The sequence below is a fragment of the Molossus molossus genome, unplaced genomic scaffold (assembly GCF_014108415.1).
Source record: "Molossus molossus isolate mMolMol1 unplaced genomic scaffold, mMolMol1.p scaffold_m16_p_1, whole genome shotgun sequence".
NCBI classification, from domain to species: domain Eukaryota; kingdom Metazoa; phylum Chordata; class Mammalia; order Chiroptera; family Molossidae; genus Molossus; species Molossus molossus.
This window is the reverse complement of record NW_023425344.1, coordinates 30,690,851-30,707,859: the sequence shown is the minus strand read 5'-3', so window position 1 is coordinate 30,707,859 and position 17,009 is coordinate 30,690,851. Positions and strand designations below refer to the sequence as shown.

The 17,009-nt window shown below is 36.7% G+C and overlaps 1 protein-coding gene across 2 annotated transcripts in view; it reads right to left on the bottom strand.

The window, feature by feature from the left end:
- SLC30A9 (solute carrier family 30 member 9) overlaps positions 1 to 17,009 on the bottom strand; it is an 80,777-nt gene that overhangs the window by 51,572 nt on the left and 12,196 nt on the right. The window contains exons 3-6 of one of the 2 annotated variants that reach the window (XM_036267614.1): positions 7,555 to 7,617; positions 4,459 to 4,558; positions 1,492 to 1,584; positions 720 to 802 (exon numbers count right to left, since the gene is read on the bottom strand). In XM_036267614.1, the coding sequence (XP_036123507.1) occupies positions 720 to 802; positions 1,492 to 1,584; positions 4,459 to 4,558; positions 7,555 to 7,617 (339 nt within the window). The remainder of the gene's footprint in view (positions 1 to 719; positions 803 to 1,491; positions 1,585 to 4,458; positions 4,559 to 7,554; positions 7,618 to 17,009) is intronic. The other variant, XM_036267615.1, reaches the window with a different exon arrangement.

Below are 17,009 nucleotides of genomic sequence, written 5' to 3'. Positions count from 1 at the left end.
GCGTCGGCCTGCAGTCCTGAGAGACCCGGGTTCAGTTCCCGCTAGGGGCACGTACCTCGGTGGCAGTTTGTCCCCGGCCCTGTTCGGTTGTGTGGGTGGCAGCCACTCGATGTGTTCCTTTCACATCGATGTTTCTCTCTCTCTCTCTGTTCCTCTCTCTCCCTCCCACTCTACCTGAACAAAAAATGGAAAAATGTCCTCAGGTGAGGATAAAAAAATAAAAAGAAAGAAAGCACTATCCTATCACTTTTAGAACAAGTATAACCTTCAAATCAGATCATCGGTTTTAATATTCATGTCTTACAAAACTCACAAACCAGCTTTACTTACTCTCATCATCTTTAAAAAATTACAGAGAAGAAAACAAAAGAGTAGATACTGTTTCTATAAAATAACTGAATCCCAAGTGGATATTGTTATTTGCTACAACCAACAGAACCAAAGCCAAAGGTACACAACCACCAGGGAGTACATAATTATATGCATTATTCTTTCCTACGAGTTACAGGCACATCTCGTTTTACTGCACTCAGCTTTACTGTGCTTCAAAAATGTAGTGTCTTTTTATAAACTGAAGGTATCCCACTCCCCAGCAAAGAGATTATGGCTCGCTTTATTGCGATACTCCCTTTACCGTGGTGGCCTAGAACTGAATCTGCAGTATCTCCAAATATATCTGTATTTTCCAATTAACTTAGTTTTAAATCGAATATACTTACTTTCTCTATATTCTATTTCTGCTTCCTTACGCAGTTTTTTCTCTCTGGCAAGGGCTTCAGGGCTTCCCCAAACTTCCAAAGATCTATGCATAAACACATGACCAACAACAATGAACAATTTTAATGACTTTACTGTAATCATATTTAAATCTAGAATGAACCATATAAACGATATAAGAATCTTACAACAAAAAGCATAAGGACCTTTAGAAAAAAATATAAAGCACTTAGGAAACTTTTCTAAACTAAATCTAAACAAAATAGTTAATTCAATAACAAATTTTCTTAGAAATTAGGACACATTTTTAGTTAAGTAGTACATATAGTATTAACTCCCGGATAAATTGGCAAATGCAAAAATATTTTACTTTAAAAACAAAATACTGTCGCCCTGGCCAGTTTGGTTCAGCGGTTAGAGCGTCGGCCTGCGGTCCAGAGAGACCCAGGTTCAGTTCCCACTAAGGGCACGTACCTCAGTTGCAGTTTGTCCTGGGCCCTGGTTGGGTCGTGCGGGTGGCAACCACTCGATGTATCCCTTTCACGTCAATGTTTCTCTCTCTCTCTCCCCCCTCCCGCTCTATCTGAATGAAAAATGGAAAAATGTCCTTGGGTGAGGATTAGAAATAATAATAATAATAAAATAAGATAGAAAACTTAAAAATAAATAAAACCAAAATACTGTCATTTTAAAAATTATGGGTTTGTCTGAAATGTGTTTTTATTAATCCCAAATTTGGTTAGAATTTTTATTCTAAAAGAACTATGTTCTTACTTTGCCTCCACATCTGATCTCAAGTACACAGTAAAGGACTCAGTATCTTCATGGGGACTTCGTTGTCTGATTTTTCGAAGTTGTTCCAGATCACTGAAAAAAAGAAACATATTAAATTTATTCAATGTCCATTCAGTTTATGTACTTAAAAGTGTTATTAAGAGCAGATAAAAGCCACTTCACTGATCCTCACCTTAAAAGACTATAGATCTTAAAACAACAATGAGGTATCACTTCACACCTGTCAGAATGGCCGCCATCAAACAACAAGTGTTGGTGAGGGTGTGGAGAAAAGGGGACTCTAGTACACTGCTGGTGGGAATGCAGACTGGTGCAGCCACTATGGAAAACACTATGGTGTCACTTCAAAAAATTACAAATTGAAATGCCATTTGATTCAGTGATCCCACTTCTAGGAATATACCCTAAGAAGCCTGAAACACCAATCAGAAAGAATATATGTACCCCTATGTTCATAGCAGCACTATTTACAATAGCTAAGATCTGGAAACAGCCCAAGTGTTCATCAGTAGATGAATGGATAAAAAAGCTATGGTACATATACACAATGGAGTACTATGCAGCTGTAAGAAAGAAAGATTTCTTATCCTTTGAGACGACATGGAGGGACCTGGAAAGTATTAATTATCCTAAGCTAAACAAGCCAAGCAGAGAAAGACAAATATCACATGATCTCACTTATTTCTGGAATATAATGAACAAACTGATGAACAAAATGGACCCAGAGACACAGAAGTAGGGTACAGACTGACATTCCTCAGAAGGGGAAGTTGGGGGACAGATAAACCATAGAACTTATATGCATGTATGCATGACCAATGGATGTGGACAACAAAGCTGGGGACAGGGCAGGGAGGGAGGGGGAGGAGGGTATCAATGGGGGAAAAAGGAGAAACATCTGTAACAAAAATAAATTAATTAAAAAAAAAAAAGACTGTAGATCTGTATAGCATTTAAAGATCAGTTTATCAAGATTGAATTTTGTTGCCTGGCCAATGTGGCTCAGTGGATTGAGCACCGTTCCATGGACCAAGAGGTCCTGGTTTGATTTCCAGTCAGGGCACATGCCCAAGTTGCAGGCTCGATCCCCAGTAGTGGGTATGCAACGGGCAGCTGATAGATGTTTCTCTCTCACATCGATGTTTCTATTTCTTTCTCCCTTCCTCTCTCTCTAAAACAATCAATAAAAAAATTTTTTTTTTAAACATTAAAAAGAAAAGGCTATTCTAGTTTCTACTCTGTCACTGAACTCACTAAATAAAATGTGTCATCACTAATATCTTTATTACGTTTCCTGGCCTATAATGTGGAGACAGAAATACCTAACCTAGTTAATTCACAAAATTGTTGTGAGAACTAAATAAAATACTCTATGTGAACTAGAATATAGTTTTATATCAATATTATAATTGATTACTGTATTACTAGTTATATAAGTTATAAAACTGATCGTAGGGTTCCTTATTTCTTGATACTATACCTAGAGGATGACCATGAGGGAAAGGAGGGTAAAAAGGGTAGATCACATCTAATATCTCTAAAAAGCCAAGAAATCTTCCACATAAATATGACTTTTCTAGATAGATACACAAAGGAAGAAAAAATTAAAAAATATGTGACAAATATAATTTCAATAAATCTCTATGACGGCAAGAAAATTAGTAACAAAAGATACCAGAAACAGCCCTAGTCAGCTTGGCTCAGTAGTTCAGAGTGTCAGCCCCCGGACTGATGGGTCCAAGGTTCAATTTCTAGTCAAGGGCATGTACCTGGGTTGCAGGTTTGATCCCCAGCTCAGGTCAGGGTCATAAGAGAGGCAACCAGTTGATGTGTCTCTTTCACATTGATGTCTCTGTCTCTCCACCCACCCCTCCATTCTATCTGAAAATCAATGGAAAAATATCCTTGAGTGAGGCTTAATAACAACAAAAAAAGATACCAGAAAGAAGTAAAAATTATTTATATTCAACAGAAACTACATAGGGAATATAATAAACATAAATGTGCTAACTAAATTAAGTACCACTCAATTCTGCTAGCCAAAAGAACAAAACTTTAAAAAGTCAAACATAAGCCCAGCCGGTGTGGCTCAGTGGTTGAGCGTTGACCCATGAACCAAAAGGTCGCCAGTTCAATTCCAGGTCAGGGCACATCCCCACTTTCTGGGCCTGACCCCCAGTGAGGGGCATGCAGGAGGCAGCCAATCGATGTTCTTGCTCATCGATGTTTCTATCTCTCTCCCCCTTTCTTCTCTCTCTAACATCAATAAAGAAAAAAAAAATTTTTTTTAAAAAGTCAAACATAAGCCCAGCTGGTATGGCTCAATGGTTGAGCATCGACCCATGCACCAAGAGGTCGCTGGTTCAATTCCTTCTCCCTTCCTCTCTAAAATCAATAATGAAAAAGAAATTTTAGCCCTGTCCGGTTTGGCTCAGCGATTAGAGCATCAGCCCACGAACCAGTGAGACCAGGGTTCGGTTCCCGCTAAGGGCACAGGCCTCAGTTGCAGTTTGTCCCCGGGGTATCTGAAATGCAAAAATGTCCTTGGGTGAGGAATAAAAAAAATAAATAAATAAAAATAAAAAAATAAGAGAAAGAAAAAGAAATTTTAAAAGTCAACATAAAAATATGCAAATAATATTATAATTGATAATTCTGACATGTGAACATAACAACAAAACTCCTAAGATCTTGCGTAATGCAGGGTTTTGAAAAACTTGCCTTTTTTAATTTAAGAAGCCCAGAAAGAATGAAATAGCTCATGCTGGAGCAGAATTCAATTTGGTAAGCAAATAATTTTAACATTTTTTTCACTGAATAAAAATATTCCTTTATTTTAGGAAGAAGCCATGGGAAGATCTCCACATGGATGGTAGCAGGTAACACATTCTATAAAATAAATGGTTATTCAAATTAGCTAGACCACTTTTAAAAAAATAACTGTACCTGGATTTAAGGCAGAACTCATTAATTGCTCTCACTCCAGTGATGAAATTATTCTGAGTATACTTTGGTCCATACTCCCTCTTCTTAAGGACTGCTTTGACTAAAAACAAAAAAACAAAGGAAAACAAAAATTATGCACAACAAAAGTCATAGCTAAAGACAAACAAATGCTGAGGCTTCACTAATGAATTCCATAAAATATCAATCATTCCCCTGATGCACTGAATGGCATCAGAAAAAAATTCTTCAAGTGCAGAATAGAATGGAATTACATTTGTAGACATCTAGCTTTTATCTCCATAGTTCATCTGTTACTGATGCCAAAATGCCAACGCCTTGTCTAATAAACACCTTGTATAGGTATCACTGATTAGTTTAAACTGTATTAATACAAAATTTAAATCGTTTAGGGTCTAAATAAAAATGAATTTAAGTTTCAGTTAAAAAGTACAGGCTAGCACTGGCCGGTTTTGCTCAGCGGTTGGAGCGTCGGCTTGTGGTCCAGAGAGACCCGGTTCGGTTCCCGCTAAGGGCGCATACCTCGGTTGCAGTTTGTCCCCAGCCTTGGATGGGTCGTGCGGGTGGCAACCACTCGATGTGTCCCTTTCACATCGATGTCTCTCTCTCTCTCTCTTCCTCTCTCTCCCTCCCACTCTATCTGTACAAAAAATGAAAAAATGTCCTCAGGTGAGGGGAAAAAAAAAGTACAGGTTAGTTCAGTGTTTTTAAAACTGTGGAGTAAAATCAGAATTTTATAAGTACTTTTTGTAAAATCTTTTCTTTCATTTAAATATAATAATCTAGCCCGGCCAGTGTGGCTCAGTGGTTGAGCATCAACCCATGCACCAAGAGGTCACCGGTTCGATTCCCCGTCAGGGCACATGCCAGGTTGTGGGCCCGATCCCCAGTGGGGGGCATGCAAGAGGCGGCCATTCGATGTTCTCGCTCATCGATGTTTCTATCTCTCTCTCTCCTTCTCCTTCCTCTCTCTCTAAAATCAATGAAAAAAATTTTTTTTAAATAAATAAATATAATAATCTTATACAAATCAAGTTATTAAACAGTATTTCTTATGTGGATTGCAGTTAAAAAGATTTGAAAACCACTGGACTGTTTCATATAATGCAACAAAGCTGAAGTAAGCAAAAGGAAGATTTTTATCACTTAAAAATTATAGAAAGGGCCCTGGCAGGTTTTTCTCAGTGGTTAGAGCATCAGCCTGTGGACCAAAAAGTCATAGGTTCATTCCGGTCAAGGGCATGACCTCAGCTGTGAGGTTTGATCCCCGGCCCCAGTCAGGATCATGCAGGAGGCAGCCAATTAATGTATCTCTCTCATATCAATGTTTCTCTCTCTCTCCGCCCCCCCTTTCCCTCTACCTGAAGATCAATGGGAAAATATCCCTAGGTAAGGATTAACAGCAACAAAAATTATAGGAAGTTTATTATAGATTATAGGTGAAATACTATCTCCTATTAAATTATTTACCTATTATTAATTATCAAACTGTTCATAAAAAAGCCAGAGACATCAATAACATTGGTCTACGTTTATAAGTCATATTATAAAGTGAGACTGGTCACAACACAGATAAATAACATAAGTAACTATCTGAAGAGCAAAACAACAGAAGAAACTCGTGTGTTCTGTTACAACTTGTCACCTAGTTACTACACATTCTGTTCTTGTATCTATTAATTCATAAATTTTCTGTTCTACATTCAAGTTTAAAGAGCAAATTAAGACTAAAATTATCTAGCACTGCAGTAAGTAAAAAGACTCTTAAAACAACACATGAACTATTAATATCAAATGTACAAATAATACTTAAGAAGAACATTTCAAAAGTAAAGTTCAATATAAAAATCAAAACCTTATTTGGAAAAAACAGTATATAAAGAAGTTCAGGTTTCTTTTTAAATAAGTTTGGGTCTCTGAACTGCTTTTCTCCAATAACCCTAAAACTCAAAATCCAGAATCCAGATAAGGTCCTCTGGAACAGAGTGGGGAAGTAACTTTCTCTTTTAAAAGATTAGTTTTTTTTAATTACTTTTTAAAAATTTCTTCAAAGTAGCTAGAAATCCCTGTTGGCCTGTCCTGGCCCAGATTATTAATGACAATGACTGCTATCACAATATTAATTATTCTTAATTATAACTGCACATTATGTATTATCTTCAAAATTGTCCTACAAAAAAGTTCTATTTTTAGCATCATATTATAGAGGAAAAAACTATGGCTCAGAGAAGTCAGGTACACTGCCCAGAGCCATATAGCTGGTACATACTGAGGTCACAAATTGAATCCAGTTTTGTATGACTCCAAAGCCACAATTCTCCTAACCACTGACTTACTGCCTCCGTGAAACATACTGATTTGGAAATGGGAGTCATAGCTCATCGGGAGCCATAGTTCGTTTTAAAGAATAGAGCTGCAAACAAGAATTCCTTAATCATGAAATTACTCCTAGAAAAGAAAGTCAAAAAAGAATATCCAATCTCTATCTAGGTTTGAAAAAGTTGTAGCTGAAAGGTGTTGACCTCTTGTTCTTTAATCACACTATTTTTATAAAATGATAAAGTAACTGATGATTTTTATTTGCCATTACTCCTTTCCCTGGGCTTTTGAGAAAAACAATTACCACAAAATCTGTGACCAAACTGCAAAGTGAACTTCAGCATAAAATTAGCTTATAAAGCCATGGCCAGTCTGGCTCAGCAGTTAGAGTGTTGGCCCACAGACCAGAGAGTCCCGGGTTCAGTTCCTGCTCAGGGCACGTACCTCGGTCACAGTTTGTCCCTGGCCCCACTGGGGTCATGTGGGTGGCAACCACTTGATCTGTCTCTTTCATGTCAAGTTTCTCTCTCTCTCTTCCACCCTCTATCCCTCCTGCTCTATCTGAAGATAAATGCAAAAAGTGTCGAGTGAGGATAAGAAAAAATTAGCTTATAAATAGAGGAGAATAAATCCTTATGGTCAATAACCCTCACTCTAATCCTTATAATAATGTAACTATAAAGAGCTCTATGTAAACTAATTTTATATATTTAATTCAAAACATCACTATAAAAAGAAAATAGAATAAAATATATTTACCTCTTACTTGGAGAGTCTCTTGCTTAGTAAGTGGAGCTTTGAATTCTGCACCCATATTTTCTGCTGTAAAGTTTATTTTTAAAAATTTACATTAAGCAATGGCTTTCATACAAACCTATAAACTTATTTAGCTAACAATCTGGCAATGTGTTAAAAAGATAATATATCACAGACAAGTTGGATTTATTCTAGGAATGTTAAGAGTAGTCAAACATTAGAAAAGCTACTGATTCCCCTCACTAAGAGATTAAAAGAGAAAAACTTTAGAATCATTTCAGGAGCTAAAAAAAAACATTTAATAAAATTCAACACCCATGAAATTTCAAACCCTTTAGAAAATTAGGACAAAAAGAGATTTCCTTAAAGAGTAAAACAAACCTAAACACTGTATTCAATGGAGAAACTTTAAATGCATTCCTTTATTTATTTATTTATTTTATCCTCACCTGAGGACATTTTTTGTTCAGATAGAGTAAGAGGAAGAGAGAGAGAGAGAGAGAGATTGACGTGAAAGTGACACATCGAGTGGCTGCCACCTGCACGACCCAACCAGGGCCGGGGACAAACTGCAACTGAAATACGTGCCCTTAGCGGGAACCAAACCCGGGTCTCTCCGGACCGCAGGTCGAGGCTCCAACCGCTGAGCAAAACCGGCCAGGGCGTTGTTCCTTATTTTAAAGGCATGCATTTAGCCCTGGCCAGTTTGGCTCAGCGTTAGAGCGTTGGCTGAGGTCCAGAGAGACCGGGGTTCGGTTCCTGCTAGGGTCACGTACCAAAAAAATTAATAAATAAAATAAGGAACAAAACAAGGGGAGATACACTTGATTCTTCTATTTAAAACTGTTCTAGAAATACTATTCAATGAAGAATGACTACTCAGTAATTACTGAAACTACTATACAACTCCCCCACCCCCACCCCCCGCAAAAAATAAATAAAAGGAAATTGGAATCCACCTCACATCAACAACCAATTCCAGATTGGTTAATGAAATGACTTTAGTGTTACAACATTTATGCCGAACAGAAAACAATACAGCCTATTTTTATGGTAGAGTCAGATTTCTCAACAAGATATAAACAATACACGGAAAAATGGACAAATTCTGCTAAATTAAAATTCAGAACATCTGTTCATCAAAATATCCCATTTAAAAAAGAAAAGCCTCAAACTAGAAGATATTTTTGACAACTAGAACCAACAAAGAGTATCATAAATATTTAAGAATTCCTCCAGATCAATAAAAGACAAACAACCCACTAGAAAGCAAAAAAAGGGGGGCAGATGAAAACAAACTTGCACAGAAAAGGAAATACAAATGGCCAGTAAACATATGAAGACATGATTGCCTCATTATAAACAGAATCCAAATGAAACCATAAGGTACCATTTTACAACCTCCAGATTAGGAAAAATAAAAAACTATAACAACATCTAATATTGGCAAGGGTGTGGAGCAATAGGAATTCATACACTGCTGGTGGAAACATGAAAAAGCACAAGGTAAAAAAAAAATTGCCTTGGTAAACAAGTTGACATAATCTAATATAGTTGAACATTAGTATAATTTATGACCTAGCAATTCTACTTCTAGGTCTATATACTTAGCTTATAGAAACTAGCCAAGGGAACAAGAAGAGAGGTATATGAATGTGCAAAGAAGCACTATGTTCTGTCGTTTCAAACTGTAAATAACCCAAATGTCCATAATAAACTAACCATGTTCTATTCATATAACATTTCACAAAGCAGTGAAGAATAATAAATATAATAATGACTATCTTTCTTTAAGCCCTTACTAGTGCCAAGCACTGTTCCAAGTACTTTACATGTACCAACTCATTTAATTCACACAGCCCTGAAAAGTACATGCTATAATTATCTCCATGAAAATTAATCAACCAGACACATATACCACTAGGATAAATCTTAGCAACAAAATTTAATGAAAAAAGTAAATCACAAAAGAATACATACAATAAGCTATGACAATAAAAGTACCAACAAAAGCTAAGCTAACAATTAGGGATATATACAAATGTCTACATCTATTTCTTTTTTTTTTATCAAGAGACAAACACAATTCAGGATAGTCACATTGGATACATAGGATGAACAACAATTTGATAAAGAATGTAAGGTTGTTAGGTTGGCGGTAAATTCCCAAGTGTTGATTTTATTGTTTTCTAACTTACATATATACTACATATATTATTTTATAAGTATCAAGATTTTATTTTATTTTATTTTTTTGGTACGTGCCCCTAACGGGAACCGAATTCAGAACTCTGGTCCACAGACCGATGCTCCAACCGCTGAGCAAAACCGGCCAGGGCTCAAGTATTTTATAATAAAAATCTCATCCTTAAAATATTTTCCATTATATTTATATCCTCATTCAATAACAAAATAGAATTTCAGCTTATTAATAATAGCTAACATTTACTAAGCATTTGCCACGTGCCACATACCATACTATGTGCTTTGTGTGCATTTCATTTAATCCTCACAGCAATGCTCTAAGTACTGTTATCTTCATCTTACAGATGAGGAAATGGAGCCACAGAGAAGTTTTATAACTTCTCCCTAAGTCACACAGCTAGTATTTTAAACATGGAGTCACTGTAAGGATTGAAACCTAAGACATTTTGATTAGTTTATGTCTTAACCACTTTCCTTTACTGCCTCTATATTTAAAGTAATATTTGAGGGGGTCAATAGGGAAAAATGGGGGAACATCTGTAAGACATTCAACAATAAAGATGAGTTTAAAAAATAAAGTAATATTTGATTTATGAGTAGAGGTTTGTGTAATTTTCATGGGGGGAAAGGACAGAAGTAAATAATGGATTAGCAAACATGGAGTTCACTGGTAACCTTTGACAACAGCAATTTCAGCAAGAAGAGTACAGATGGAGGCAAAAGGTTGAGGTGAGAATGGGAGATGATAAAGTAAAAGCAATATTTGCACTTTTAGCAAGAGCCGGCACGGAGAATGAAATCAAGGAAAGATCAACAGTATTTTATACAGAAACGGGAATGATGAAGGCAAGGGAGAAATTGCTGGTGTAGTAGATTAAGAGAACTATCACAAGAGCAAAGTCCTTGAGCAGACGAGATAGTACAGGATCCAGAACACACATCTCTGAAAACATGTAATGAAATAGAAATAAACTGTTTCCACTTATTTAGAATATGGTTGTATTTAAAAGATATGCAACACCATGAAATCTGACTACTTAATTGGTGGTAAATTGGACTTCTGCCATCTTATTGTTTGTTTTCATTTTACCATTCTTCTTTCTTTGTTTATATTTTTGTTGTTGTTGTTTTTTTATCCTCACCCGAGGACATTTTTCCATTTTTTGTTCAGGTAGAGTGGGAGGGAGAGAGAGGAACAGAGAGAGAGAGAGAGTGAGAAACATCGACGTGAAAGGGACACATCGAGTGGCTGCCACCTGCACGACCGACCAGGGCCGGGGACAAACTGCAACCGAGGTACGTGCCCTCAGCGGGAACCGAACCCGGGTCTCTCAGGACCGCAGGCCGACACTCTAACCGCTGAGCCAAACCGGCCAGGGCTTTGTTTATATTTTTATTTTGCCTTTCCTGCCACCTGTTAGATTGAAAAAGTTTTCTATATCCTCCTCCAACCCCAACCCCTATGCTGGTTTGGAATTTATATCCTATTTCTGTTTTAATTATTGCATTTAAAATTTAACATATATACTTCTCTGTTAATCTTTCTTACAATCTATAAAATTATTCAGTATCTCTACCTTCCTCTAGATAGAACAAGAAATAAACCTTCAGCCCTGGCCAGTTTGGCTCAGCGGTTGGAGCGTCGGCCTGCGAACCAGAGAGTCCCGGGTTCGGTTCCTAACATACATACATACATACATACATACATACATACATAAATAAATAATGCCCTGGCCGGTTTGGCTCAGCGGTTAGAGCATCAGCCTGCAGTCCAGAGAGACCCGGGTTCGGTTCCCGCTAAGGGCATGGTGCAGTTTGTCCCCGGCCCTGGTTGGTCGTGCGGGTGGCAGCCACTCGATGTGTCCCTTTCACATCGATGTTTCTCTCTCTCTCTCTCTCTTCCTCTCTCTCCCTCCCACTCTACCTGAACAAAAAATGTCCTTGGGTGAGGATAAAAAAAAAAACAGAAATAAACCTTCAACCATCAGAAACAGAAACCTCTATCTTACTAATCTTGACTACAATTTTAGCATTTAATACAAAGATGTTTATTATTTTACTATCAATAGTTACTTCTACCAACACATTTTAACCATTTCTGGCTCTTTATTATCTTTTACATTTCAACACTTCTGACTTCTGGGTTTATTCTTCATCTTATAGAAATATATACTTTAATAGTTTTTTGAAATATATACTTTAATAGGTGGGTTAGCAATAAATGACATTCATCTTTATATATGTGAAAATGTTTTTATTATACCATCACTCTAGAATGATTATTTAGGCCAGTGAAAATTCTAGGTTAACATTTATTTTTCCTTGACTCTTTCATGGATATTATTCCGAATCACTTCTCCCTTTGTTCTCTGCATACTGTTTCAGATAAAAAGTCTACTTCAAGCCCCACTGGTGTGGCTCAGTGGCTGAGTATCAACCCACGCACCAAGAGGCCGCCAGTTTGATTCCTGGTCAGGGAACTTGCCCAGGTTGTGGGCCCAATCCCCAGTGGGGAGCTTGCGGGGGGGAGCCAATCCATGTTCTCTCTCACTGATGTTTCTATCTCTCTCTCCCTCTCTCTTCTCCTCTCTCTAAAAATCAATAAAGAAAAAAACATTTAAAAAAAAATCTACTTCAAAAGAGCAACAACTGGATTGATAGCATTCTGACTTTTCTCTTTGGAAGCTTTTAAGTTGGTTGTTTCTTCTTCTCATTTTTAAATTTGTGGATTTCTTCTCACTTACCCTGCTTAATACTCAAAGCGTACGTTTGATCTGAAGATCCTTGTTTTTCTCAAATGCTGAAAATTGTTATCCATTATCTCTCATATACTTCTCCACCATTTCTCTGTTCACTCTTTCTGTCTTTCTCTCTCTCTGAAATGCCTATTAAATGTAGGCTAGAGCTTCATAACTCTTAAAATGCTTTTTTATTTTTTTTGAAAATCTTTTGCTTTCCTTTGCTCATTCAGGGCGAATTTTAATTTACAAACTCTCTACTTGAGTATGACTATTAAATTTTTATTTTAGTGACTACATTTTCATTTTTAAGATTTCTAGTTGGCTCTTTTTCAGATTTGTTCTAATTTTAATTCTTCTAGTTTGTGATTTAAAATATACAAGTACTTCATTTATTCTTTTGAAGAAATGAAACTTATTTTAAAGCAATTCAGGTTATTTTAATATCATCTGGAGTTAATTCATATTTGATAGTTGATTTTTTTGGCTTTCTCCCTTCCACGTACTAACCAGGCCCAACCCTGCTTAGCTTCCAAGATCAGATGAGATCAGGCACATTCAAGGTGATATGGCCATAAACAATATTTTTGGATTTATCATTAGGGTTCTTTGTGTATTTTTTATTTTTATTTTTATTGAGATATAATTGACATATAACATAGTGTAAATTTATGGCACATAATGTATTGATTTGATATATTTATATATTGCAATATGAACTTTCCTGTATTTTTAAATTTTGGAATTTGCAATGTTATTTTGAATAGACTATATCCTTTCACTCTCCTCATGCTTGAGTGCTCAGAACTCAATCTGATCCTTCTGTCCTGAACCAGATCTTGGGTTGGCAGTCTGAAATTCCTACCGCTCAATCCGGTTTCCAAGCCAGCAAATAGCAGGTTTTAGTTCATTCTTCCTCTTACCTCCCTACCCTACTACAGCCTTCTACAAGACATAGCCTCAGGTAACAAATACAAGAGACTATTCCCAGTTTCCTGCATGGGAGTAGGTGATTAAGTTCTAACAGTGAGTCTGCCTCCACTACCTGGCTATGAAAGTAGCAGTTGAAAATCCATTACCCCAAACAAGCCAAACTCCTGGATGCCTGTGCCTACTTACCAACCCAGACTCTGGCACTTTCTGTTCCATTTCTTGGACATAGCATGTCTTTTCCTCAGTCAAACTGTTTCTTTAATTTTCTCTTTTTATATTTAATCTATCACTTCAATGAGTGAGAAAATGGGTACCATAAAGCATCTATTTATAATGCCATCTTGATCAGAATTTCTGATTTATCTTCTTTCAAGGATTTTATGGATAAATTAAATGTCAATAGACTAGGCACTAACAAAGGCAAAGCTCCCTTTGAAATTTAAGCAAAAAAAATATTTTATGTGCCCTGGCCGGTTTGGCTCAGCGGTTAGAGCGTCGGCCTGCGGTCCGGAGAGACCCGGGTTCGGTTCCCGCTAAGGGCACGTACTTCGGTTGCAGTTTGTCCCCGGCCCTGGTTGGTCGTGCGCGTGGCAGCCACTCGATGTGTCCCTTCACGTCGATGTTTCTCTCTCTCTCTCCCTTTCTCTCTCTCCCTCCCTCTCTATCTGTACAAAAAATGGAAAAATATCCTCGGGTGAGGATAAAAAAAAAAAAAAAAAATATTTTATGTAACTTTTAGTAATTTCTTAATATACTAAGAAAAACACTATAAAATGACTTAATATAGCATATTATGTTTTGATAACCAAAACATTTACAGAAAATTCCAAAAGTATTTTTTTAACTATTCACCAAATCCTAAGTAGGTTATAATGGCATACTGATAAATTAAAATAGGCTTAAAAACACTTCTACTTAAATAGGAACTATAGCTTGTAACATATGACATTTAACAATAAAATGATTATTATGATTTTATTATTGTCTACCTACACAGCAAGCAAATTCTAAAGCATCTTCATAGAATCTATATATCAATTTCTTAAAAATTTTCTTTGGTGAACAAAGAGTAGGACAGAGGAAAGTGAAAGGAAAGGGGTGGAGGAATAATAAGCTTCCAACACTCACCTAGTGTCTGAACAAATCTACTGTCAAAAATTTCAGACAGCCCTCCTTTCTACAATGATCAAAATCATTCACACACAGAAAATACGTTGCTCTAAGATTGGTATTTCTGGATATTCTCATCACAAACTGTCTAAATGTTACTAATTATATAGTGCTAAGAATTACAAACAAGAAATGTTAGCAAATGGCTCAAATACATGTATGAATACCCTATTTTACACACTGCCATCTTAATAAACTTACATGTATCACTGGAGTAGAATCTTTACGATTTCAACAAGTAACCAGACATTTTATACATGAATATCTTTCAGACAGTTTATACATGAATATCTTTAGACATTTTGTTTTAAGCTGAAGTCCTGGCTGTTTGCCACACATCTGCTGTCATTAGCAAAATTAAAACTAATTTTACTAAAATTTAAAACATCTGAATGCTCTTTAAAAACTTAAGGATTCCTTAGCAAATCTTTGACTCTTAATGAGCTGTTCCTTACTTTATCATGCAATCTGAATTATTCAAAAGTCAATCTCAAACTCTTAAATATACAAATTATCTTTCAATCAAGCAATTACTTGCTGTCTATCTGATGGCTAACAAGGTCTAATCTGGCCTAAGCTAATTCTGACAAATTGAGTCCAAAATAAAACCATCATAAACAATGTATTTCTAATATAAAAAAACTAACATTTTTATTCCAGCCAGTGTTAAAAAAAAAAGAAATCTACCCATGGATTTCAATTTCAAGCATTTTGTATAGAGGAACCAACATTAAGTATTTTTTGCCTGAGTCTGTGTTCACCTCGGAAGAGCATTATAACATAATCTACCTTTAATTATATTTCATCACTTGTTTGTTTTCCCATTTTGATGATCTAATAAATATGCTTATTTCTGGAACTTAGGGACTCACTACACTCTCCATTCCTTCATCCTCTATAATCAAAACTCTCAATCAATATTTACCCCAGTAGTTCTCTATCACCACAATAAAAAGGAAAGAAATTGGCTAAGATTACACAGTAAGCCCAAAGGGGAGGTGAGACTTAAGGGAAACAAAGAAAAACAGGTGTCATTACATGAGCACAGGTTTCTCAATGAGTCTGTAAAATCTTCCCCTGTGAAAGACATCCAACTAAAGGAAAGATGGCCTTGAAATGTTTATTATTCTTCACTCTCATCTCCTGACACTGTACTCTCCTTGGATTTTCTCCTATATCTCTGGGCTGCTCCTCCTAAAGTATTCTTTGCAGGGTCCTCTTCTCCATCTGTCCCTACTCATTAGGGGTTTTGTCCTAGATTTTACCTCCTCACTCTACACACTCTCCCTACACTGTCTCAAACATACCCATCACTTCAGTTACCATTTGGGTGTAGCTAACATCTCCTAAATCTATATATCTCTAGGTTAGGACTCTACACGTTCATTGTTTACAAATATTTATTAAACCCCTACTGTGTGCAAACCACTACTCTAGGCACTGAGGTTCCTGCTGTCATTGGGCTTGTAAACAAGTGGAAAATAAAGAAGAAAATAAATATTGAAAATACGAGTTAGTAATAAGTACAATCTACACAGAGAATTAAAAGTAAGGTAATACTAAAGATTGGGTAGCTACTTTAGATTGAATGACTAAAGAATGACTGTGCAAATGGCAATAAATACATATCTGTCAACAATTGAATCTACAAACAAAATGAACAATACAGAGAACTTTTTGTTGGTTGCCAGATGGGAGAGGGGTTGGGGAATGGGTGAAAAAGGTGAAGGAATTAAGAAGTACAAATTGGTTGTTAGATTGACAAACCTCAAAGGGAAGGGAGTTGTGGGGGGGGGCAGGAAGAGATAAACCAAAGAACTTACATGCATATATGCATAACCAATGGACACAAACAATAGTGTGGGGAAGGCAGTGGGGGGCAGGAGTGGGGAGGAGGGGGTCAATAGGGGGAAAAGGAGGGACATCTGTAATACATTCAACAACAAAGATAAGTTTCATTTGTTTGGTTTTTTTTGGTACGTGCCCCTAGCGGAAACCGAACCCAGGACTCTGCTCCACAGGCCGACGCTCCAACCCCTGAGCCAAACCGGCCAGGGCCAAAGATAAACTTAAAAAGTTAAAAAAAAGAACGCCTGTGCAGAGCTGACATTTGAACTACAATGTAATGACCAGCAGAGGTCAGACATGTGAAAAAGTACACCTTGGAAAGAGAAAGCAAATAGAGCAAAGGCCCTATAAATGAGAACAAGCTTGGTATTCTAAGAACTAAAAGATTCGTTTGGCTGAAACATAATGAGCAAGTAAGAGAGTGAAAGCAGGAAGCCCAGGGAGAAAGTTATTGCAGTAATCCAGCCAAGAGATGATGTCTCACAGTGGAATAGTACAGGTACAGCTCATTTTATTGCACCTTGCTTTATTGCACTTCAGAGATAAATTGCGTTCTCGTCAACA